At 41.9% G+C, this 26,570-nt stretch overlaps 1 protein-coding gene across 1 annotated transcript in view; it reads left to right on the top strand.

Moving 5' to 3' along the window:
- Positions 1–26,570, top strand: part of DNAH1 (dynein axonemal heavy chain 1) — a 5,225,710-nt gene that overhangs the window by 1,939,309 nt on the left and 3,259,831 nt on the right. The window contains exon 24 of the mRNA XM_044076389.1: positions 17,937–18,042. Within this exon, the coding sequence (XP_043932324.1) occupies positions 17,937–18,042 (106 nt within the window). The remainder of the gene's footprint in view (positions 1–17,936; positions 18,043–26,570) is intronic.

Genomic DNA, 26,570 nt, shown 5'->3' with positions numbered 1-26,570 from the left:
ACTACTTTTTATTTGCATCGAACCAAGGAGTTTAGAAAATCAGATCAACTATTAATTTCCTTTTCTGAATCCAGATTGGGATTACCAGTTTCTAAAGTGACACTAATTGGATTTCCAGTTGCATAGCCTTTGTCTACAGTTCGGAGGGCAGACCTTTACCCTTCAAGATCAAGGCGCATTCTACCAGGTCTCTGTCTAACTCTGCAGCCTTTCAAGCCAGGGTCCCACTTGATAATATTTGTGCAGCAGCTACATGGGCTACCCCTAACACTTTTATTACACATTACGAATTGGATTTAGCTTCCAGGGTAGAGCATCCTTTGGCTCCATGGTGCTCAGGAGTATTTTCCAGTGAGCCACCCAAGAATAAGGCGCTAGGGACTCTGTCCCATACATAAAAATGAAGGTGAGATTGGACTACACAACATAAAGAAGTTATGTACTCACCATAACATTCCATGTTGGTAGTCCATCTCACCCTTCATTTTTACCAACCTGCCCTCCTGCCCCCATCCTGGAAGAATCTGGAGATATTAATATTTTCAATATTCACAAGTTGATAATAATGGGACATTAAAGGACATGATACGAGCTTTTGGACACAAGTTAAATACCATTAAAAGTTTACAAGTAGAGAATTTGTGTCTGAAAAGATGTATTGAACTACAAATAGTCCCGGTGGGACTGCGCTTTTTTAAACGCCCCATGGGGATTGATCTCAATGATGAATTGATTGCTGAATGTAATGCTTTGTTTGATAGTTTTGGGTTCAGCTTCATGAAGCTTATTATGAAATGGAATGACCAAAAGATAGTTAAGATTACTAAGGAAGTTGATAGATTGAATGGAAACATTACACAGGATTTAGCATTTGATAGATGGCATGATTTCTTTGATAAGCAGTTTAGTATAGCTGATACAGCTTCCCATAAAATATTTAAAAGAAAGTGTGATAAATTAAAAAGAGATATGCAACAATATCAGGATGGTAGTATGTACAATTGGAGTAAAAATACCAATAAGTTCAGTACAGAACAGTATGGGGAGAAACGTATAGGTGCAGGTTATTATAATAAGAATAACAAGCGGAATACATATAGGCCTTTTTTAGTACAGGATTACAACTGGGAAGAACCTCAAGTGAGGAATATGAAAAGCCGATGGAATCATCAACCTCAACCATACAGGAATTACAGGACCAATTGGTAGAAGGCCAAAATAATTCGATTATAAAACACAATGATGTGCAATATGGGCAAAATAACTTTTATATCTACAATTACACTTCCCTAGATATAACTGATACACATTTTGCGTTATTTAGGAAAGGGATGAAATTTATTCCCAGTACCAAATTTAACATTGTGGATAATATAATACAATTCAAGTTATATCTGAGGAAATTGAATTTGTTAGCACATTTCAAAGGTGCTAGAAAGAAGGTGGAGTCCACACCTTTGTTTAAAAGAAGTGTATTCACTCCTCATATACATCCCACTTTGGGTAGTTTTGAGAAGGTTGTGTTAGATCAGATATATAGGTACACAAATAATACACTAGGTTCGTCTTTTTACAATATGAACAAAGAGGAATATGAACTTATGTGCAATTTATGTGATAACCCTAATATTAGAATAATGCAACCAGACAAAGGGGGAGGGATTGTCCTATATGAGACTACTGATTATAAGAATGAAATACAAATAATTTTACAAGACAATGAGCAATACGAAGTATCTTCTATTAACGAGGTTAATATAGCTTATGGAAGGATAGATGCCCAGCTGGAAGAATTTTTGTTAGAGAACAGAATTGATTGTGAATTATACAAATTTATGAAGGTGGAACATCCTATAATAGCTACAATTATAAGTATACCTACAATACACAAGAATATGCAGCATCCACTGTTCAGACCTATTATTTCGGACAGTAGGTCCAAAACTTTCCCGTTTGGAAAAGTTATTGATACTTGGCTTAAATCCATCTATTCCAATGTAAAACATTTAGTTAAAGATTCGTGGGACTTCCTAGGTAGATTATCTCCATCTATTTGGAAACCAAATTTAGTTTTGGTTACCATAGATGTAAAAGATTTATTTACATGTATCCCACGAAATGAAGGGATGGAAAGATTTATAAACAGTATTAGAAAATTCACGGATTTTTCGTGGGAGAGAATAAAATTAATAGAAGAATTTATGAGTCTTGTGTTGGATTATAACTTTATCTATTATGAGGGTGAATATAACAGACAGAGCAAAGGTGTAGCTATGGGGACTGCTTGTGCCCCGATATATGCCAACATGGTTCTATTAGACTGGGAGCATGAATTCATTTTTAATAGTAGATACATGCAGCAGATCATTCTATATTTGTGTTTTTGGATGATGTTTTCATAGTATGGGATGGGGATTATAATGATATTCCACAGTTTATACAGTATCTCAATACCTCCACTTCATATTTTTGTTTTACTCATCAGTACAGTGCAGAAGGTATTGCATACTTAGATACCTATATTACTTTGACATCCACTGGTTTTAAATCTAATATTTTCAGAAAGGAGACATTTAGTAATGCTTATTTGGATTACAACAGCTGTCACCCGGTTAGATTGAAAAATAATATTGTTAAGGGTCAATGTATCCGTGCAGCTCGAATGACATCTGAGCACAGGGAGATGTTGAAGGAATTAAATATGATAGGTACAATGTTTAGAGAGAGAGGATACCCTGAACATGTTATAAAAGGCGCTATAGATTATGTTGGTAAACAGTGGGGCACTAGATATAAACCTTTACTAGGCATTTCCCCTGATAATAATGAAACAAATCACTTACAAGATGAGGATGGTGAATTCAGTATGGCATGTGTGTTACCATATAGTAGTCATATGGAAGATATAAAAAATGTAATTAAAAATAATTGGAACATTTTAAGGAGTGATGAGACATTATTTTCAATTGTAGGTAATGAACCTAGGTTTGTTTATAGTGTAGGTAACAATCTGAAGAAAAAATTTGAAAGAAATAGTATAAACTTTATAGCATGTCAGGTTGGTACAAGGAAGTGTGGGCATTGCAACCGATGTGGATCAATATTGGTGGATACTAATATACAGGTAAATAATATCAGTAAACATGTAGTCAATTTTTGTTATGGTAATTGTAACACTAAAAATGTTATATATTTTGCCCTTTGCACATCTTGTCCCTGTTTTTATGTTGGACAAACAGGGAGACATTTGAAGGATCGAATTTATGAGCATTTATATGCAATTAAAAGGAAGGATGAGAACAATGCCCTGTACAGGTATGTAAGGGATAATGCAGGTTGCAGTACTTTTAAGTTCGCTATATTAGAGGTAGTGAATGTATCACAGAGAGGGGGCTGTATTAAGTATATTTTGGGGGAGAAAGAGGTTAGATGGCAGATTTTATAAAATGCCATGTCTCCACCAGGCATTAATGATTTTATCTCTATCAAACCTATTTTGCAAGCCAAAGTTTGAATTTTATATTTTAGTTGTGGTTTTTGTTTTTATTATTTTAGGTAGGCAATAGCCAATTGGTTTATACGTTAGATTATTTTTATTAGTTGAACAGGTCAAATTTTACAATGATGTAGATCATTATGTATATTGAACAAAAGTATGTCAGCTTGTATTTTGATAAGCTCTGATGGAACTTTTATTGTGGGAGGAGATTATGAACTGGGATTGGTTGAAAAAGTATTCGTCATGATTTGTAGGTTATTTAAATGTATGGAGTCATTTAAAGTATGGTTCTGATGAAGTCTAGTTGCAATAGATGAAAGCGCTCAACCGTTTTTACTAGTGTTATTTGTTTTTGTTAGTGCAATAAACCTGATTTTTATGGCAACTTTTTAGTTTTTCGTCATAACACCCTACCAGTGGATTTTTGAACTTGTTTGTACTAGCTGTATCCTTGGGTTGATTCGAGTTCGTAGTTGCTTGATATTAATATTTTGGTTATCTTTGGTTGGGGACCCTTTAGTATTGGTTTGTCTGTTATAGTTATTTATTATAGTGAGCAGGAAACAAGATCTGGGGTTTGTACTGGTGCACTATGGGATACCTGCTTAGCCACGAGGCAACCAGAAGTCTTTGAGCTTATAAGTCGGCCGAGTCAGAGCCGAGGATCGGCTCCAAACCCATATGTAAAAATGAAGGGTAAGATGGACTACCAACATGGAACATTATGGTGAGTACATAACTACATAACTACTTTTTTTCTTTGGTTAGACATTCATTACAGTCTATGGATCCTGGTGTCCAGGAACCATTACAGGTAGGCATTCCCATTAAAGAAATTCCTGAGGAAGCACAATCTGATGATTCTGTTGATGATGGCAGAAGGGATTCTTCTGCAGATTTACAACCCACAACTATAAGAGAGTGGGGAAAATTTTAACTATTATTTTTCTGTGGAGGAATTTTCTTTTAATCGGACCATAGCTGGGATGAATCAGATATTGTTATGGAAACAAATATATGTTCCCCTAACCTGAGGAGATATTACAATATATTACAAATGGGTTTACCTCATGCTTTACCCATCCCTCCTATACTGACAACCCTGGCAAATGTGTTGAACGCTGCTTGTAATCATCCTGATACTCGGCCACCAGTCCCGTAAAAGCTATATAAAATGTATAAAGTACTTCAGACTAGTACATTTATTTTCTCTCACCTTAGATCTGATCCAGCATTTATATCTTCTTTTTCTGTAGCTGGTAACAATTGCTCCTGAACGCTAACACTTCTCCTGGTGACAAAGAGGGTAAAATGTTGGACCACCTAGGTAAGAGAACGTTTTCTAGTATCACTTTAGTTTTAAGAATTTTTAATTATCAGGCATACAGGTGGAAGTCTATATTGTGTTATTTGGACAGTCTCAGTGAATTTTCTGCTGTAGTTTCTACAGGAGATAGCTCCTTTCTGAATCCAGTTGTTTCTACCTTGTTCCAGGTATCCAAACATGATTTGAAGTATGTGTATGATTGCACGGTTCTACCTGACTTCGTCGACAGCGCAGAAGACCGACAGCGGAATTCGGAGCTCCAGAAGACCGAAAACGAAGAAGACCGACGGGAATCGCGAGTGGCAGAACATCGACAATGCAGAAGACCGACACGACGGATGACAACACCAACGCCGAGGATGCCGACATGGGGAAAGGCTGTGTGAGTATGCGGTAGTGACGGACGTTAGGGTGCGAGGCAGGTAAGTGTGGAGATTGACGGTCTGTGGGGATAGGGGTGGGTTAAGTGAGTTAGGGTTAGGGAGCGATAGGGGTGGGTTAAGTGAGTTAGGGTTAGGAGGCGATAGGGGTGGGTTAAGTGAGTTAGGGTTAGGGAGCGATAGGGGTGGGTTAAGTGAGTTAGGGTTAGGGAGCGATAGGGGCGGGTTAAGTGAGTTAGGGTTAGGGAGCGGGTAGGTAAGTGTGCGATAGTGACGGACCTTAGGGTTAGGGTAAGGTTTAGTGTGGGCTTGTAAGGATTTTGGTGTGCTTGTGTTGTGTGTGTGGTTTGTGGGATGGGGATGTGTTTTGTTTTTAATAATTGTGATTGTGGTGTGTGCAGTGTATGGGGTTTCGTGTTTGTGTACCGTCGGTTATTTCGTTGTCGGTTATGTGTGGTTTCGTGTTTATGGACTGTCGAATATGTGGTGTCGGTGATGTGCTTGTCGGTGTTGTGTGGTTTCGGCTATGTCAGGTAGAACCGATTGCACAGATACTGTGTCTAGGGCCACTGCTACTGCTACAGTTTTGATTGAAAGTTTTACTGATGAGGAAAAGTCTAAGGTCTTAGATTTTGCTTTAAATAAGGAGGTATTGTCATTTATGTTACCCAGGTTCTTAAGCAATTTGATGAAAAAAGAAATTGATACAAGGAGTATCCAAGACTTTTCAAGTCCCCCATAAGAAATCTTATAGGCCTCCCTCTTTACCTAAAAAGCCATTCAAGCAACGCCTGCCATATTCCAGAAAACAAGGAGCAAAAAAGAGATGGCCAGAGGGAAATAATAATTAGAAACATGGGTCCTTTCAAAAATAAAGGGAGAGACCAGCAGTACAAAATGGCTATGCTAGCATCCTCCCTCTTTCCCTCTGGTCAGCAGCTTTCCAAATCTGTCCCAGAAACTGGTTCTCAACATTCCCCTTTAACAAACGATTGTGTCAGACTCTTGGGCATTCAAACTGGTGCAGGAGGGTTACAGCTGGCACTAGATATAGAACCTCATTTTAGGGGAATTCCTTCCCACCCTGCAAACCATACAGAATATTTTCCTCAGGTTTTCCTGTCTTTGCACATTCTAGGAGTCGTAAAACCGATGCCAGTAAGTCAAAAAGGTAAAGGCTTCTATTCCAGAATATTTCTGGTTCTAAAGAAAGAGTTCACTTGGTCTGTTATTTCTAAACCTTTATGTCAGGGTACCAAAATATAAAAATACTGACCATTCAGAGCCTGTTACGTCTCATTCCTCCTGTGGGTTTAATGGTAATGTTAGACTTAACAGATGCTTATTATCACATTCCCATAATCATAGGACTCAGGAAATTACTCACTTTCTCTGTATCCGGATCAAATTATCAGTTTTTTGCATTACCCTTTGGATAAGCTACAGCAGAAAGAGTGTTTACAGAATATCAACTTTCAGTCATAGCTCATTGCAGATTGAATGATATTCACATTTGTCCTTATTTAGATGATTTACTTATCTTTGCAGAGTCTTTATCCAGATGTCAAGAGTCATTAGCATGGGTTCTATCTCTTCTGACCAATCTAAGCTTCCAAATAAATGCTACAAAATCCTCATTGATGCCATCTCACAGGACTGCATTTCTTGGTTACCTTCTAGATACTTCTGTTCAAAAGACTTTCTGACAAGAGAAAGTGGATTTTTATCTGGAAATTTTCCTGAACTTCTCCAGTCAGTGTTACACTTCTGTAAGACAGTTTCTCAGGATCCTAGGGTTTATGGTTCTATAATTCTGATGATTACTCTATCCAATTTACAGATGAGAAAGATGCAATGGTTTCTTAAAAAAAACACATGGACCCAGTGTTTGCATTCTCTGGAGTGTCATATTCCAGTTTGGGGGGTTCTAAAAAGGGAACTGCACTGGTGCAGACTAGAAATCTCCTCAAACCCCAAACCAATCTCTTACACCAGATGCTTCAAATTTTGCTTGGGAAGCAGTTTTCATGGAGCTAAAGGTGCAACGCCTATGGAGTCATTCAGACAGACCATTGCACATCAGTGTTAAAGAGATGTTGGCTGAGTCTGTGGATCACCTGTAGTCTTTAACACTACTACAAGTGATTGCAGACAGTACCACAGTCTTGTTGTACACCAACAAGCAGAGAGTTACAAGGTAGTACCCCTAAAGCAAGCTGGCTGTGATGGCTTGGGAGGTAGCTCTGCAGCATTGTTTAACCCTCCAAACATCTTACATTACATCAGAACGAAATGTAGTGACAGACAAGCTGAGCAGGACTAGAACAGATCTTCATGAATGGGAATTGAATGAGTGGGCCCTCCAAGGACAGATCCATTGTGGAGAACACTACAAACAGATATATTTGCCTCCATTCAAAACAGACAATTAAGCAAATTCTACACCAGGGCTCCTTGCAAGTAAGCTTGGAAAGCAGACACATCGTCATTCCTATGGACAGGAATATTCTTTTATGTGTTTCCATCCTTTTCACTGGTATCCAGGGTCATTCTGAAGATTCAAAATGACTTTCCAAAATTATTGTAGTGACTCCTTTTGGCCCAGGCACATTAGTTCTCCCTTCTTATGGAACTGGCCAAGGGCAAGCTTCCTCACATACTAGCTCTACTCACACAACTCAGGGGGACTCTGACACACCATTCTCAATCAACTTCAACTTATTGCCTGAATGATTCAGGTCTGATACTATTTAGGCACTTATTACATGAAGACATGCAGCAGATACTAAAGGAGGCAAGAAAACCTGCTACTAGAAAATCCTATATTGACAAGTGGAAGAGATTTTGTAGCTGGTGCCTAGCCAATAACCAGGGGCCCATCAGGGATTTTTTACCACTTATTCTCAAATATTTGTGTGAGTTACTATCCTCTAGTCTCTTTGTTCCTATTTAAAGGTTCATCTTCCATCCATTTCAGCATGTCTGCCTGTAGTTCCTGAAAGGAGTTGTAGACATTAGACCTCCTGGTAAACAGGTGCTTGGAATCTCAACTTTGTGCTGGAAAAGTTGACTATATCACCATTTGAATCTGCTCATCAGATGGATTTAAGGTTCTTGACTTGGAAAGTTACAGTCATTGCTCTGATATCTGCAAGAAGAGTATCTGAGTTGCAAGCTCTCATGGTGGGTGAACACCTATTTTATGTCCAAAGCAGTTTCAGAATTTACTTTCAGTCAAGCCTTCAATCTCCCAGTTTTTCATCCATTAACCTTAAATTCAAGGAGAAAGGGTTCTACATACCCTGGATGTACATAGGCAGCTCATGTACTATCTTGACAGAACTAAGTCCTGATCAGCTATTTATTTCTTATCATGCAACAAAAAAGAAACATCCTTAGCTGTTTTATTTTGTTATACACTTTGGCAAAGCCATTCCAGACAACATCAAAGTACACTCTATTTGAACCTTGTTTTCATCGATAGCATATTGGAAAGAGGTGGACCCTAGAAGCATTCTAGATGCAGCTACATGGTCCTCTGTACATAGTTTTACAAAGCATTTCAAACAGGATTCCTTTTTGTCGTCCAGATTGAGCTTTGCTAGGACCATTCTCCAAGAGCTCCTGGATCTGTATCCTTCCTCCTTCCAGGTTGGATAGTCTTTGGTAATCAATTCATGTAGCTTAAAAACTACTGCAGCAGTGGGAATGATGAACATTGCTGTTATGAAAGTTGCACTTACCCATATCAGTAGATTTTTGAATTCTTCACTGCTGCAGTAGCCACAGAAAAGGAATCCAATTTTCTGTGTAGGAAACAGCCTGTATAACCTAAAGCATACTGCAGCCGTGAGGAATATGAACAACTATTGTTATGGGTAAGTGGAACTTAAACAATTGGACTTTCCTTATCTTTATGACTCTGATTTTCAGTCAGAAGAACAGGGATTAGAGGGAGAATGCTGTAATTTAGAATTTTCTTGACAACCTGAGGATTCTGATTTTGAACAAAGTGATCTGAAGTAGTTACTTCATTTGCTCTGCAACCTGTGGGTATCGGATCCGATCTCGGATCCGAGCCGGCAGCTTTCCAAGCTACAAGATCTGAGCTCCTAGCTCCTCCCCCTACCCACAATCCCCTGCTATGTGCTACATTACCTCAGATCGTTTTTTGCCGCGGCTGAAGCAGCTACTTTTGAAGAGTTCCTTGGCTTTTGGTGAGATTGAACCTTTTTCTTTTTCTGTCAAAAAAAAAAAAATCTTTTTTCTAGTTGTGAGAGTGTGTAGTTCCTGGGTTAGTTATCTATAGTGTAGTTTAGTTAGATATCTTTGGTTTCCCTTTCTAACTAGTTTCTGGTAGTTCCCGCCTTTCACCCTCCCCCCTCTTAGTGTTTGGGTGTGTTCTTGATGTGAGTGGTGTTATGGCTGAAGGGCCTAAGGCGGTGTTCTCGAAATGTACTGAGTGTGGCCACAAGCTTTCGCCGGCGGATGGCCACACTCAGTGCGTTTTATGCTTGGGGGCGGCCCACTTGTCATCGGCCTGCACAATCTGCACGGCCTTTAATCCCCGAGCTATCAGGGACAGGAAGAACAAACTGATTCTGGCGGGCTTGTTGCCTCAGGAATCGGCTTCTTCTTCCTCCCCCTCTCAGGCACAGGCTGTCTCGGCAGCCCTCCTGCCTTCTGTGCCCCCGACTCAACCTGGGACTCAACCTCCCTCTTTGGTTGTGAGTTCGGGGGATTCAGATACCTCCACTACGGTGGAGAAAAGGCATAAGGACAAGGGACATAAGTCCCACAAAAGGCGGGCTGAGACTCAACCCTCAGCCCCGCCATCTAAACTGGCTAGGTCTCCCTCGAGGGTCTCCGAATCCTCCCCCTCTCGGCTCCGTTCGCCTCTTTTTTCTCCGGAGCTGGAGGAGGAGGATCGGTCTCCTTCGAGGTTGTCGAGGCGGCCCTCCCAGCCCGCCTCAACGACTTCTTCAAGATCAACCAGAAGCCTCACTGAAGCAGATATGGATCGGATGATGCGCCGATTCATCCAGACCCAGATGCAGATGGGGGTGCTCTTGCCTCCCCCCCCCTCTGGGGGGAGCGCAGCCCCCATGTTTGCTCCGATTACTCCTTCTCCGACCCGTTTTCGGGTCTCAGAGTTATCGGATCCGGGCCCCTTCGGAACCGGGCATTCGTCGGCGCCGATAGCTCCAGTCGATTCGACGCCGACTGTGCCTGCGAGTCTGTCAGATCTGAGCTCTCAGGGCCGAGGGCTGAGCATCGGATCCGGGGAAGCTGGTGTGTCTTCAGCTCCGTTGGGTTCGGAGCACACCTCTCTCTCGGCTCCGGCTGCATCGGCTCCAACCCCGATCCCTACCTCGGAGCCGAGGAGATTGCTCTCGGAGCCTGGCGAGAGTAGCTCTCCTTCGGCTTTTGAGGTTGTGGAGAAGGTACTGTCGAGGACCTCCAGGTCCCCGGTTCGGGCGCCAGATCCTCCCATACCCCCACTGCATGCGGGTCTATCCTCCATCATCCGACCATCGGGACAGCCTGCTCAAGCCCTCTAGTTGGTTCCCTTGGAGGAACAGGACCCCGTTGACGAGCCCTCTTCGGACAGTCCCACCGAGGAGGTCCCTCGTAAATGTGGGTGCAAGAGGAGGCACCTGGACTCCCCCGAGTCTGTTACAACCGACACGGATTTAGATGAAGGGGAAGGTTCCCCAAGGTCACCCCCCGAGGATGTCTCCTTCGGAGACATCATGGAAATGTTGCATATTAGAGGGGGGTGGTCTGCCCAAAAATGTTCCGTGGATGAATCCGTGTTCCTGGATGCATTTGAGGCAGGCCCTTCTACCTCCTGGGTGTTCCCTCCGGCTGACCCCCTGGTAGACCTCATTACTACCAGGGTGTGGAAGGAGCCCGACACCGTGGAGCCTATCCCAAAGCGACCCGACAAGATCCTTAGCCTCCCAGTGGATAGACTGTCTTGGGCCAAGGGAACCCCCGTGGATGCCATGTTGGTGGCGGCTGCCACCAAGAGAGAACTCGCGCAGGAGAGTTCTTCGGTTCACCCGCCAGATAAGGAATCTTGGGCACTGGACCGCATTGGGAAGTTGATGTTTAGTTCAGCGACCTTTTCTGTAAGGGCGCTGAACTATATGGCACATACCATTAGGCTGCAACGAGACTTAATTAAGGAATATGCTGCAGCCCCCCCGGAGTCCATGTCGGTCGAGGACAAAAAAGTGTTCTCGACTCGTATGGCCGCAAGGGCCAGTGGAGCCGGGGTCTTCTTGCGACGTCATTCCTGGCTCCGTCTTTGCGATTTCACGGATCCCTTCAAGGCGTCCTTCGTGAATGCACCCTTTGACAGATCTTCGCTCTTCGGCAAGACCGTTTCCGAGACGCTGGTCCAAAGCGAGAAGGATGGGAAGACACTGTCTGCCATCGGGGTCCGCTTCTCTAATCCCCAATGATCCTTTTCTAGGAATCAGAGGGGACAAAAGAAGCTGTGGTTCCGTAAGTCCCAGCAATCCCATCCAGCTTCAGACCACTCGTCCTCTAGAGGCAGAGGAGGACAAGGAGGACGCCGGCCCAGAGGCAGAGGGGGACCGCGTAACTTCGGGTCCAGGGAACCCTTCCCGGATAGACCCGCGCAGCAGCCCTGAGGGCTTACCTGGCTGTCCCTCTCTGGAGGCAGTCGGGGGGCGGTTGTCGGAGCACCTGTCAAACTGGGAGTCCATTATGACAGATCGATGGGTGCTCCGCATCATATCCAGAGGTTATACCATCACCTTCATAAACCACCCTCCCTCGACCATACACCTCCCTGATGTTCCACCCAATCGAAGGGAGGCAGCAGCTTCAGAAGTCCTGAAGTTGCTAGAAAAAAGAGCCATCCAGCCCGTCCCCCCAGACCAGTCTGGATTGGGTTATTACTCCAGGTTCTTTTTAGTGCCAAAAAAGACGGGGGACCTAAGACCCATTCTAGACCTCTCCGCTTTGAACCTGTTCATTCCCAAAAAAAAATTCTGGATGGTCACCCTCCAATCTATTCTCCCCCTTCTGTGGCAGAACGACTGGATGTGCTCTATAGACCTCAAGGATGCATACTACCACATCTTGATGGACAGACGATCCAGAAGGTTTCTCCGCTTTCGGCTGGGAGCCAGTCATTACCAGTTCAGGGTTCTCCCGTTCGGCCTCACCTCAGCCCCCAGGGTGTTCACCAAGGTCATGGCAGTGGTTGCAGCCCACCTGAGACTTCAGGGCATTCAGGTCTTCCCGTACCTAGACGACTGGCTCCTTACCGCCACCAACAGGCATCAACTCTGCGTGGCAAGAGATTATGCTCTGACCCTTGCCCAGAGCTTAGGCATCTCTGTAACCCTCCAGAAATCCTCTCTTTGCCCCGCACAGGTCCTGGAGTTCATAGTGGCCAAGTTAGATACCCACATCTCTCGAGCTATGCTAACTGCGGACAGGCTAAACAGCTTGTCGTGTCAGGTGCTAATTCTTCTTCAAAGTCCGGCCCCGGTGGCGGAATTAGTCTTGAGGGCACTAGGATCTATGGCAGCAGCGATCAGTCTCTCCCTTCACGTGCATCTGCGAATGAGGATTCTGCAGTGGACCCTTCAAGTTCAGTGGTCCCTGCTACTCCATCCGTTGAATACTCCGATTCCTCTGAGCAGAGTTTGCAGGCACTCCCTTCTTTGGTGGCTCCATGCCCCAGAGCTGAGGGAAGGGAGGCCTTTTGTTGTCCCTCCCCCCCAAGCCACGCTGACCACGGACGCTTCTCGCCTCGGGTGGGGGGGGCATTGTTCGGGCAGAACCGTCCAAGGCACGTGGACTCCCCTGGAGACCGCTTTGCATATCAATGTCCTAGAGATGAGGGCAGTGCTTCTAGCATTGCAAGCTCTCCACAACCTCCTACCTCTGGGAACTATTGCAATCCAGACAGACAACATGTCAGTTGTCTGGTACATAAACAAGCAAGGAGGAACCAGGTCCTACCCACTTTGCCGGGAGGCTATGAGAGTGTGGGAATGGGCGATATCCACCAACTGTTTTCTGGTAGCAACGCACATTCTGGTTCGGTCCAACATTTTGGCGGACAAACTGAGCAGAGTGATTCTCACTCCGTACAAGTGGTCTCTCAATCCATCAGTTGCGAAGCAGATCTTCTGCAAATGGGGTTGGCCTTGCTGCGATCTTTTTGCTTCTCCCTTAAACACAAAATGCAGCGAGTACTTCGCAATACTTCCCCTCGAAGGGGAGAATCCCAGAGACGCTCTAGTCCATGCTTGGCCGCCCGGTCTACTTTATGCTTATCCACCCCTTCCACTCATGACGAAGTTCATACAGAAAGCCCGTCGGTTGGGGAGCAGAGTTATCCTCATAGCCCCATTCTGGCCTCGCCAGATCTGGTTCCCTTACCTGTGGTCTCGCAGTGTATCTCCGCCATGGATACTGGATCCCATTCCAGACCTGATTTCGCATCCGGCGGGATACCAACCCCCAAACCTGGTGAACCTCAAGCTTGCGGCTTGGTTGCTCCAGCTCCACTGATGGCTAGGACTCCCGGTATCTCATCTCCTGTTAAGGCCATTCTAGTCGCAGCACATAAGCCGACTACTAGGAAGATTTACTACAGCAAATGGAAACGTTTCTCTGTCTGGGCTAAAGATAGAGGCCTGGATCCATTTACAGTTCCTATTCCTACTATTCTAGACTTCCTGTCGCTGATATTTAGACAAGGAGCAAGTGCTTCTACAGTTAAAGTGCAATTGGCAGCCATCTCCCATTTCCATGTGGGAGACGGACTAGGATCTTTGGCTTCTACAAAATTATGTAAAACCTTCTTGCGGGACGTTTTCCTCTTGAAGCCTCCGGTGAAAGTGGTGGTGCCTCCATGGATTTGACCTTAGTCTTACAAGCCTTGATAGGCCCACCCTTTGAACCCGCGGCTTTGATTCCATTAAAATTCTTGTCCTGGAAAACAGCCTTTTTGGTGGCCATTACTTCAGCCAAAAGGGTGTCAGAACTTCAAGCTTTATGTATGAAGCATCCTTATCTCATTTTTCACAAGGATAGAGTGTTCCTCAGGACTAATCCATCATTCTTACCTAAGGTGGCTTCGGAGTCAAATATCAATCAATCAATAAACTTACCCGTGTTCTTCCCAAATTTTCAGAATAGAGGAGAATACAAATTGCATAAATTGGATGTGCACAGACAACTGCGTTTTTACCTGCACAGGACTAAAGATTTTCGCAAGTCAGACCGGTTGTTCGTGTCATTTGCTAAATTGGCCATGGGTAAGGCCATTTCCAAAGTGACTGTAGCAAATTGGATTTGTCAATGCATAGTCCATGGGTACTTATCTGCAGGCAAACCGGTTCCTACCGGAATTCGCCCTCACTCTACGAGGGCTGTGGCCACCTCTGCAGCCTTCTGGTCCAGGATCCCCTTGGATGACATATGCTCAGCAGCTACCTGGTCCTCTTCACATACATTTATTTCTCATTATAAGTTGGATATGGTATCGAGAGGTAGGGCTTCCTTTGGCTCTGCAGTGCTTCGGAATATCCTTCCATAAGGCCGCCTAGGGTTTTTTTCCCTAGGTAGCTGGGGACTCTGTCCCACAGGTTGTAGAGCAAATGAAGTAACTACTTCAGATAAAGAAGTTATGTACTCACCATAACGTTCCATCTGAGTAGGTACTTCATTTGTCTTCAACCGACCCCCCCTGCCATCCCCCGAACCTTTCGGGATTCCTGATCACCAAAGAAATCTTTGTTCTGCTTTAGGACAGTTATCTGGTGTTACTTCCTCTATCGAAGGTAGGAGTTGTGTAAGAGGCAAAAAATTCGATCTCAGGTAATGTAGCACATAGCAGGGGATTATGGGTAGGGGGGAGGAGCTAGGAGCTCGGATCTTGTAGCTTGGAAAGCTGCCGGCTCAGATCCGAGATCAGATCCGATACCCACAGGTTGCAGGCCAATGAAGTACCTACTCAGATGGAACGTTATGGTGAGTACATAACTTCTTTTTATGTCAGATTAACCTCCAGAAGGCCTTTCTTTTTTCTGAACCTATCTACAATGAAAGAGGTTTTCCAGGGGGATCAGAATGAAATTCTCATTTCCCAGCACATATATTATGATTTGTGTGGGCGGCCATGGTGGTGCAGCGGTTAGCGTTGCTGCCTCACAGCAGGAGGTTCTCTGGTTCGATCCTAGGCTGGGGTGCCTTCTGTGCGGAGTCTGCATGTCCTCCCTGTGGTCACGTGGGTTTCCTCCAGGTGCTCTGGTTTCCTCCCACATCCCAAAGACATGCTGTAGGTTGATTGGACACTCTAAATTGGCCTTAGGTGTGAGTGCGCATGTGTGTGTGCCTTCTGTGGAAGGTTGGGTGCTGGGCTGGCAACTCGACACCATAAAAACTCCACTGCCAATCATGAGTGGACAAGGTGATCCACTGTGGTGACCCCTAACCGGGAAAAGCTGAAAGAAGAAGAAGAAGATATTATGATTTATTACAATTAGGTTTACCTCAGTCTGCAGCTGCTCCTCATGTTTTATCTGCTTTAGAGATTTTTTTCTGACAGATTGTAGTTTACCTGTCACTCAGCCTCTTTCCCCTAGTAAGTCTTATGAGTTATACAGGCTACCTCAGACTCACAAATATTTATTTCCCAACCCCAAAGCAAACCCTGCAGTGATTTCCCTATCCACAGAAATGTTGTGTGACTGGAGAGAGATCACACCCTGTGGAAGGAAGTCCTGTAGAGCCTGCCATGCTATAAGGACCACCCTCGTCCCCCGAACACTGATGTGAAGATGGGCCTCCTGACTTGTCCACATTCCTTGAACCGTCCTTCCCTTGAAATGCTACCAACAAGAAATATAAACTGTACCACAAGTAATTTTCTATGGAAAACAGCAATTGGGGAACAGAAAATTAATTGTCTAAATCAAGTAGTCAATCTTTTTATGCATAATCATCACTGTAAGCTTAATTATTAACTCCTAAAATAGCATTTAATAGTTGCATATGAAGTGACTGTGACTGCTTATTTATCAAGTATTAGCAGTGTAATGTTTTGTTGCACAAATACAGAAAAATGTACATAAATCATAACGTAAAACTGAAATATCTAATTTTCAAACATAGAAGGTTGAAATTTTAAAAATAATTTCAGAAAATAAATTTTAAATTTGGAGTTTATTTCTAGAACTCAGACTGATATGTTATGATTGTTTGCAGTCTGTTATTTACAGATCTTCTTTCAACAAATTGTCTGTGAAGATCATGATGCATCATGAGTGAGGTCTCCAGATAACTACTTAGAAAAAAGACCTGCATTTATTTGTTTTTCTAGAATTGTTTATAGGTTTCTTATAAACTAGAAAGAAAAAAGAGAAGTATTTCATATAAGTGATTTTATTTTCAGTATCTTTCTGCATAGTGCCTTAGCAAACTATTTTAGAAGTGATTTCAGTATGAGAAATTATTGTGTACCTCTCAACATCTTAGCGCAATAAATCTGGACAAAGCCTAAAATAATGTGGGGGCAAAGGCCCAAAAATAAGGACATATTTTAAAATGCTGTTCTTACAAACTTAAAAAGTTGCTAGAATAACAGGATTCCTGTTCTTCATTTTCTGAGAGATATGAAGTCTGAAACTCAAATGTATGTTATCATATTGTGACTTCAGTCTTCAGTGATTTGCCAGAAAACCACAAAATTTATGAAAAACAGACCAAAAATATGAGGCAAAGATCAGAGCATTCTGTGACAATCTGGACAGTTGAGAGGTATGAGTTATTTGGGTTTTCGAATATACCCTCACTTCCTTCTCCTACATTAGCAAATAAGTAAATAAAAAGGAAACAGGGCACACAGCCAATTGAACTGGGAAAAAAAACAAGAAAAAAACCTAGCCAAGCGAGAGTTTTCACTGTGTGATTCCCTAAAACTTTTGTAAAAGAGGATTATGGGATATATGCAAATGACCCCTTAAGGACACTAGGTGTTTCAGCTATATGGCAATTCTGAATGCCCATGACTTATTTATTTTAAGGCAATTAACAGACTAATTCAGGCCAATAATGCCAAACCCCATTAGCTGTGGACATGCATGTTTCAATCTTCTTATAACATCATCAGCACAACATAAGTGGACTGTTTGAATAACTTTTAGAAATAGAGGGTTGTTGTACCCAGCTGTTGTCCTTAACCATTAAGGTGTCTTCCAAGTATCTCATCTAACAACTAAATAAAAGGTAAACAGGACATACAACCAATCCACCTGGAAAAAAAAACAAGAAAAACCTAGCCAAGCTAGAGTTTTCATTGTGTCGTTCCCTAAAACCTCTTGCAAAAGAGGGCTATGGGATATATATGCAAATGACCCCTTAAGGACACTAGGTGTTTTAGCTATATGGTGATTTGAAATGCCCATGACTTATTTGGACTAATTCAGGCCAGTAATGCCATACCTCACTAGCTGCTGACTTGCATGTTTCAGTCTTCTTATGACATCATCAGCACAACATAAGTGGACTGTTTGGCTAACCTTTAGAAACACAGGGTTGTTGTACCCAGATTTTGTCTGTAACAATTAAGGTGTCTGCAAAGTATTGCCACTAACAAATAAATAAAAAAGTAAACAGGGCACAGAATATTGTAACTAAACTAATATTATTTTGTTTTCTTTTTTTTTGATTTCAGATTCTATTTCTTGTCTGATGATGAACTGCTTGAGATCCTGTCACAGACAAAAGACCCAACAGCTGTTCAGCCTCATCTCCGCAAATGTTTTGAGAATATTGCACGGGTCAGTATTTAAGAAATAGTTAAGTTATTTAATTCTACCCAGTTTAAATCAGTGATATTGACTTATTAATAAAATGTTGCTAAATCTATAATAAATGATAACATTCCACTACTAGATGTGTTTTCTATATAGACTAAAAATGAAAGCAATCAGTATGTTAGTTACTTATTTTCAGCAGAGTACAGCACAGCATCATCAGCATGTGACAAATAGACTGTTTTATTTGTGCTGATGTATAGTAGATTTTAGAAACAAAACAGATTTTCATGCAAGGAGGTTCCCCATTTCTGCTTCACAAGCTAGATTTGTTGCTTATTCTGTGAACTTGAGCAAGTCATTCAGATGGTGGGTCATATAGGACATACATTAATTCTTTAATAACTTGGTAGCTATGTTGATCTATATTGACAATTTTTAGTGGTATCCTTTAAATAAATATTACATTCATATCTGGTAGTAATGCACAGCACGTTCACTATAAAAATGATATTGTAGTCATTGTGCCTTACTGCAGCGATAACAAGCAAAATCTATGGGCTAGGCTTGTAAAGGCTCCAGGGCCATTGGCCTAGTACACACCTATGAACCTAAATATATTTTCTTTTTACATGAAGCACGCACATGTTACAGAAGAAATTAATGATTTTCTAAAAAGTCTTCACAGATGAATTTGACTTTTGGGTTTGATATTTTATTTTTAATGACCAACATGTAACATTTTGTCTTGGTATCACTAAATTTTAAGATCTTTCTTATACATACAAATGTTAAAAAAGGAAACATGTATACTTTCAATGCCTTGGGCCAGAGACTTTTTTTCTTCAGATGGTTTACAATTAGTACATCTTGTTTACTAGCTATATCTATATTTATCAAAAGGAAAACACATTTTCACTGCATTTGTTGTAAAATGCACATTTATTTATTTTTTATTTTATTTACATTTGTTTACTGGGAATGTCCAACTGGACACAGGTCCATTTCAGCAGAGGCCTGGAGAGAAAAGCCCCAAATACAATACATAAGAAAAATTTCAGCACACAACAGAATAAAAATTCAAAACACATAAAATAAAAATTCAAACACATACATAATTTTCAATGATAAAAACATGCAATGTAGTAAAAGCTCTATCAGCATATGGTAATCGTTTTTGGCAAGAGGTAATGGTTGCTAAGAATATAATAAATAGTTCTTAGTACTGTACAGTAAATTGCAAAAGTAGTGACAATGTTTGAGGTATGATCAGAATAACAGCCTTGCAAGGAGAACTGGTGTCATATAACAGTATCCACATAACAATACATTGGTATGTATTTAACCTGGTGATTAACAGGAGCATAGCCATTTGTTTGTATAGTGGGTTTTCAGGAGTTTTTTTAATTGTGTAGTAGAGCTATTAGAAGTTATGTGGCTAGGTAGTGTGTTCCAGACTCTTGCAATAGTGCAACCAAAGAGAGACTTGCCAGCATCATTCTTATATTTGATGACATTTAGGAGGTTCTGGTTACTAGATCTTAAGGTTCTAGTAGTAGTATAGGGTGAAATTAGATGCTGGAGTGCTGGGGTTTTATCAGGAAGGTAGTATAACGTGTGCCACTGACAATTGACTGAGTAGCAGTAGTTGAGGCAGCTCAAGCCAGTTAAGCTGCTTAAATGATAGACATTGATGGGACCTATATGAGCCTTCTGTAGTGAACTTGGCAATCTTGTTATAACAAGATTCCATCTTGTTTAAATCAGCCTGGCGGAGATAAGTCAGAATTTGGGAGGCATAGAGGAGGATAGATAAGAGATGAGTCCTTGCTATTGTGGCTTTGGTATATTTAGTGATAAACTGTTTATTCCTGTAGAGGAGCCCAAGCATTTTGTTAACCTTCTTGTTGGTTTGTGCTATGTGGATGTCTAACCTCAGGTTGTTGTCAGTTTCTACACCTAGCAGTTTAGTGTGTGTGGTTGGAGTGATCTGGATATTATCTTTGGAACTTATGCTAAAATTATTGTTTAGAGGGGGACCTACATGGACTGAAAAGAATACTTCTTTTTTTGGGGGGGGGATTAAGAATAAGTTTGGTGTTAGTGAACCATGTTTTGGCTACAGTAAAGTTATTTTGGGTTAGGGTATGCAGTTCTTTTATTGTGGGGGTGGCACATATCAAGATGGTGTCATCAGCATATTGTACTACTGAGGCAGTGAGTGTGGAGGAAGAGAGCTGGTTGGTAAATAGAGAAAACAGTAAAGGGCCAAGGATGGAGCCTTGAGGGGCTCCTAAGGATACTGGTAACAGAGGGGAAAATTGGTTTTGCTATAGAACAGCTTGTTGAAGGCCTGATAAGTAGTTGTTGCTAATATTTAGGGTGGATAGAGTTTTAAGAAGCATATTGGTGGTGCTGCGGTAGCGTTGTCGCCTCACAGTAAGACGCTGTCAGGTTTTATTCTCAGCTAGAGCGTCTTCTGCGTGGAGACATGCGTGAATGGGCGTACCTTCGTTGAAGGTTGTGCATCAGGCCTGGCAAGCCGGTACGTAAAAATCAACTGCCAATCATTAGCGGACCGGAGTTCCGCTGTGGCGACCCCTAACCGGGAAAAGCTGAAAGACACAAACAAATATTGTGGTTAACCATGCCAGAAGCTTTTGATAAGTCTAAAAATATGGACGATACAAATAGGCTCTTGTTTCTGTAGTGGTTAACTATGTTAGTAAACGACAGTAGTGCTGTGGTGGTGCTATGGGAGGGTCTAAAGCCATGCTGTGATTTTGATAGCAGGTTGTTTTTTTGGAGGTGCTACATAAGTTGAGTATGTACAACTCTTTCTAGTATTTTTGATAAGGGTGATAGAATAGTGATTGAGCTGTAGTTAGTGAGTTCTAAGGAGTTACTTCCTTTGTGCAGTGGTATAATATGTGACATTTTCCATATGGTAGGTACCTTGCACTCTGATAGCGATCCATTGATGAGAATAACAACAGGACAGGCTATAGCTTCTGCAGCTATCTGAAGGAAATCTGCTGGTAGGTTATCAGCAGCCAGAATGGTCAGTTTAAGTTTATGAAGGAGTTTAGAAATAACCTTGGTGGACACAAGGTGCAGGGAAAAGTTGGAGGCATTGTTTTGTGTGTTGGGGTGGTTTTGGGTGGTTGTCAGTATGGGTCTACTCTCATTATTTTGGGCATTGGCAAGGGTTTGAACTGTTTCACTAAAGTATTTATTGAATTGTGTGGGAATGTTTTCAAGGCTGTTTACTATTACAGAGGTTGGAGTTGTGGATTTCCCTGGCTGAAGTATAGTATTTATTGAGGCCCAGAATCTTTGAGGGTGTATGTTTTTGTAGTAGTTAGTTTTGTTAAGTTTAATTTGTTTTTTGGCTTTGTTTCTGAGTTCTAAGTAGATTTCTTTCATAGTAATAGTTTTGTTTTTGTGGAATTGTATCCAAGCCTTACCTCTGTCTTTCAGTGTAGTTTTAGTTTCTTTACTTAGCCTTGGGGCATAATTTGCTTTTATTCTTACGTTTCTGGAGGGTGCGTGATATTTTAAGATTTGTAAGAAAGTTGAGTTAAAGTACTACATAGCTTCATCAAGAGACAGTTGCTTCAGGGGAGTCCAATTACAACATTTTAGTGCAGTGATGAAGTTATTAGGTATAAAGTTATTTTTATTTCTTACGCCTCTGTGGATAGTCTGGCTGATGTGGTGGGATCTGTTCCTAATTAGGTAGGTTGGCTGATGGTCACTCAGACTATCAGGTAGACAGACAGACAGATTTGTATGTGAGAGAGGGGTCAAATATAAGAATCCAGTCTAGGATGGACTAGTGGTTGGATGTTTGGCTGATTCTAGTGGGGGATGAGATAAGTTGGGTAAACCCATGGAAGTTAATGTAGGTAGAGGGATTATGGCTGGAGCAGTTAAGCCAGTCAACATTAAAGTCACCTAATAGTATAGTCTCTTGTGGAAGTAAGTTTGAGATCCTGTCTAGCAAGTTTTCCATTATAATAATGTTATTACCTGGTGGGATATAGCCACCTACAATATTTATATGTTTGTTGGGGTTTAGTTTTAATTTAGCAAGGATTAATTCTACATTGTTGACTTCAGGGGTATTACTGTCAAATAGTTAAATGGTGAGATGGCTTTGGAATAATATTGCTACCCCTCTTTCTTTTTCCCCACTCTATCTCTACGTATAATATTGTAGCCAGGAGTCGTAATCTCATTTTTGTGGTTTTCGGGTTTTAGCCATGTTTCAGTTAGCACAACAATGTCTGCTTTATAGAGAGCTAGTAGGGCGTGAAGGTCATGGATTTTATTTAATATACTTCTTACATTCAGGTTTAGGAAGAGGAGGGAATAGGTTGGTCTGTGGTATAGAAGATTTAGCTTATCTAGGTTTGGTTTGGTTGGTGTACTGGGTCCTGGATTAGGGTGTATATCACTACAGCATGTGCGTGTTTTAAGTTGGTGTAGGTAGAGTTTAGTAAGCTTGTATATTATTTTAGTATGTCTATGAGAGGAGTGGGGATTATGTTTAACTAACTGCTGATTGTGTAAGGAGGAGATGGTATGGGAGGAGATAAGGTCACATGGTGACACGGGGAAGTTTATTAGTTTTACACGATTGTCTGTTGCTTCTGTTTGCCATAGGGGTGAGGTGTTGTCATGAAGTTGAGTGTGGTAGGAGGTGAGGATTGAAAGAAGAAGTAGAGTAGAAATTGTGAAGGGATAGATTAGTGCTTTTAGTAAGTGGGTGTGTAATGTATAGAACATTGTAGTTTGAGAAATAGTAGGGTGTGTATAAGGAGTATTTTACTTAATTATATGAGATGAGTGTAGTGTTGAGGGGGTGTGGTAGAGTGTAATTTTTTTGGGGATAACTAGGTGCAGTGTGATAGGGTAATTGGGATTGTGGGAGGTGATGATCAGTGATTAAGGGGTGTGGTCTTCAACTATAAGTGTAATTGATCCAGGGGTGGGTGGGAATGGGGGTAGGGTAGGGAGTGGAGTGAGCCCAACCATAGCGAGTGTGTGTGTATATGTGTGTGTGTTTTGCGTATCTGTCTGTCTGTGGGTGGTAAGTGCTGATGGCCCTCCCCTTCCAAACAAAAAATACGCATCTGGAGCCCCTGTTCTTTTTAATTATTTTTTTTGGAATGAGCACTGATTCTTGCATTTCTTACAGTGATATGCCAGCTATGGATTTTTACGTCTCCTTTGCAGCTCCACAGGGTAGAGAAGGTCCAAATGTCCTTTCTACTCCTTTCAGGCAATGCCCCCTGCTTTACATTGCAGTGACAAGTTCAGTGCCGACAGTTGCCTGACTGGTAAGGGACTTAACTTTGGGGACCAGTCCCTGTAACAACTAGGACTGCCATCAGGACTGTGTCAAAGATAATTCTTTTAACAAATACCACCACCATTATCATTATCAGCAGCAGTTCATATACATGCAAAGACATCCTTGTAAGGGAAGTGCAGAGTACAGCAAAGTACTGACAACAGGCAACCACAATGGAAGAGCTGTCATCAGCTACAGTAAGGCAGAGGAGCAGAAACTTTATCTTGTATTTTTGGTCTGCTCTTCCTAAAACTTTTCCCCCCTACTTAAAACAAAAATGAACTTGCAATATGTAAAATAAAAACTGCAAATTTGTTTTTGTTTCAGTATTTTCATATTTTAAGGTTAAACGATAAGCTGAGATTTTCTGAAGTTCCTGGAGAAAGCAGAAATGTTCTTCTCTGTTGTTTGTTGCTACAGCTACTGCAGAAATTTGATTTGCATATTGCCAAAAATATGGCCGGTTAAAGTGGGACAGGATAAGAGGGAGTCTACCACAGTGCCCTGCTTCATCCCTTTACGCTCACAGACAGAACCCTTTCATTTTTTGTGCTACAATTAAAAAAAATGATCTTAAGATATTGCTTCTCTCAGCTGCAGAGCTCAAATAAGAAACTCCTTTTGGGTTTTATTTCCTCCTTGTGCCTTTTCTACCTTTCTGTATTTGTCAAGGTCGGTCCCCAAGTTCAAGATGCTCATCCTGCACACAGTGCTTCCTCTATTTCAGAGTTAATGCTTTTTTGTGACCCCGGTCTTAATGCATGCTTTTCTTCATATGTCCACGGCTCATCTGTTCAAGGGATATCTAAGATTTGTTGTGTCTGGTTCACACTGTCATTTTTCCATATTGCTAGGGCTATCCATGGATATTCAAGTGTTTACCAAATGCTTTGCTCTGGTATTGGCCCACTGATGGATTCTGGGAGATTCATTTTTTCCTTACTTGGACAACTTGCTGATATGTGCAGAATCTCTGTGCAGGTGTGTGGAATCACTAGAGAAGGTCTCATCCATACTTTCCCATCTAGAGTTCAAGATGGACTACCTAAAGTCAGGTTTGACATCCTTGTGAAGGCTCATCTTTTTAGGGTGCTTAATCAGTTTCAACAACAGTCTGGCTTTTCTGCCTGAAAACAAGGTTCTGTCATACTAGACAGTGTTTCTGGAATTCATCCAGAGGAATATTGCCTCGACTAGAGAATTCCTGGAAGGTGTTGGACTAATGGCATCCATGATTTCCATTTTAACATTGGCCCTTCTTCACATGAGAAAAATGTCAGTGGTATGTCCAAAATTGTTGAATGCAGCCCTTTCATTCCCTGACATCCCAGTTGCCAGTGCTGCCCTTCAACAAACAAGAATTACAGTGGTGTAGAGATCAGCTGAGTATCAGTTCAGGGCTTCTTTTTTTCACCTTTAATGCCATTTCAGACAGATTTATCTGACTTTGCCTGGGGAACTGTTTCAACATGAATACACGTGCTTGCCACTTGGTGGCCCAGGGATGCACAGAAGCTCATTAGTATGTAGGAGATGTTGGCAGCATTTCATGCCTTGAAAGTCCATCACCACCTTTGCAGTCCAGGTACTGTTGTGGTGGTTACAGACATGACTACAGTGATTTGGTACCACTACAAACTATGAGGTACAAGATCTTATCCCCTCTGCCGATTGGCAATGATAGCCTAGGAGCAGGCTTCTCAGTATTCTCTGTCCCTTCAGACATACATCATATGACCCATCAGAGCAGAACAGTGTGACAGACAGACTGAGCAGATCCTGGGCAGACCCACATGAGTGAAAGCTCAAGGGAGTGGTGTTCCAGCATCTAGTACAGATGTGGGGAACACCTCCAGTAGATCTGTTTGCCTCCTTTCAAAATAGACAGCTTGAGAAATTCTGTCCCAGCCATCCTTGCAGCCATGCTTGGAGGACAGATGCTTTCTTGCTGCCTGGGAGGCTAATATTCCTGAATGCATTTCCACCTTTTCCAGTGATTCAAAAGATACTTCTGAAAGTTCAAAGAGAAATGCCAAATATCATTGTAGTGACTCCCAAATTGGCCCAGGCAGACTTGGTTCTCCCTGTTTATGTTATTGTCCATGGACAGTTATCACAGACTTCCTCACATGCTGGACCTTCTGGCACAGTCTCAGGGGGTGACTGGTGCACCCTATGTTTGGAGAAACTTCAATTAAAAACCTGGGTGATTATATCTTGACTCTGTTTAGGCACGTGTTTCTTGGTGATGTGCAATAGGTGTTAAAGGAGACCAGAAAATCTGCCATTAGAAAATCTTATGTTTGCAAATGGATGAGGTTTTCTAAGTGGTGCCTAAATAGAAACAAAGGATCCATTGTGGTTAATATCCACCTGGTCTTGAAATATTGTTGTGAACTACTTCAGAATGCAAAGCATATGTGTCCATTTAGATGCATTTAGTGATCATCCCTGCTTGTCTGCCAATGGATCTTCTTCTTTCTTCATCTTTGACAAAACAGTTCATTAAAGGACTATTGCATATGAGACCCTTCACAAGCAAGTTCTTCCTTCATGAGATCTCAACCTTGTTGAAAATTTGACCCTGACACCTCTTGAACCAGCAGGTCATGTTGATCTTAAGTTCTTAATGTGGAAAGCTGTTTTGCTTATTGCTGTAACATCTCCAAGGTGACTTTCTGAACTGTAAGCTCTCATGTTAGGACAGCTTTACCTGATTTTTCACAGGGTTGGGGTTGTGATATGCACTTATCCTTTTTCCTGCCTGAAAGTGGTTTCTGTCTTTACTTTCGGTCTTTTAATCTCCCTGTGTTTCTTCTGAAACCTAACCTTTATTCCTTAGATGTGCACAAGAAGCTCAGGTACTACCCTCACAAAACAAAGCTCTTTAGGAAGGTCAGAAGGCTTTTTGTTTCTTTTTCTGGGGCAAATCAATCTATCTCTAAGCAATTCATTGCATATGGATTGTTCTCTATTATTTTTTGGTTACACCCACCATGGAGAGGCGAATCTAGACAAGGTAAAGGAGCTTTACACCAGGGCCTTTTCCTCTTCAGTGACATTTTGAAAAGGAGTGAACTCAAGAAATATTCTAGAGGCAGCAGCTTGGTCCTCTGTACTTACCTCTTGAAGCACTGAAAACTGGATGCTTTCTAGATTCATTGCAAATTCACGAGGACAATTCTACAAGGTC

This window comes from Protopterus annectens, chromosome 7.part0 (genome assembly GCF_019279795.1).
Source record: "Protopterus annectens isolate FY-2018-M chromosome 7.part0, PAN1.0, whole genome shotgun sequence".
NCBI lineage: Eukaryota > Metazoa > Chordata > Ceratodontiformes > Protopteridae > Protopterus > Protopterus annectens.
This window is presented reverse-complemented; position numbering and strand designations above follow the sequence as displayed.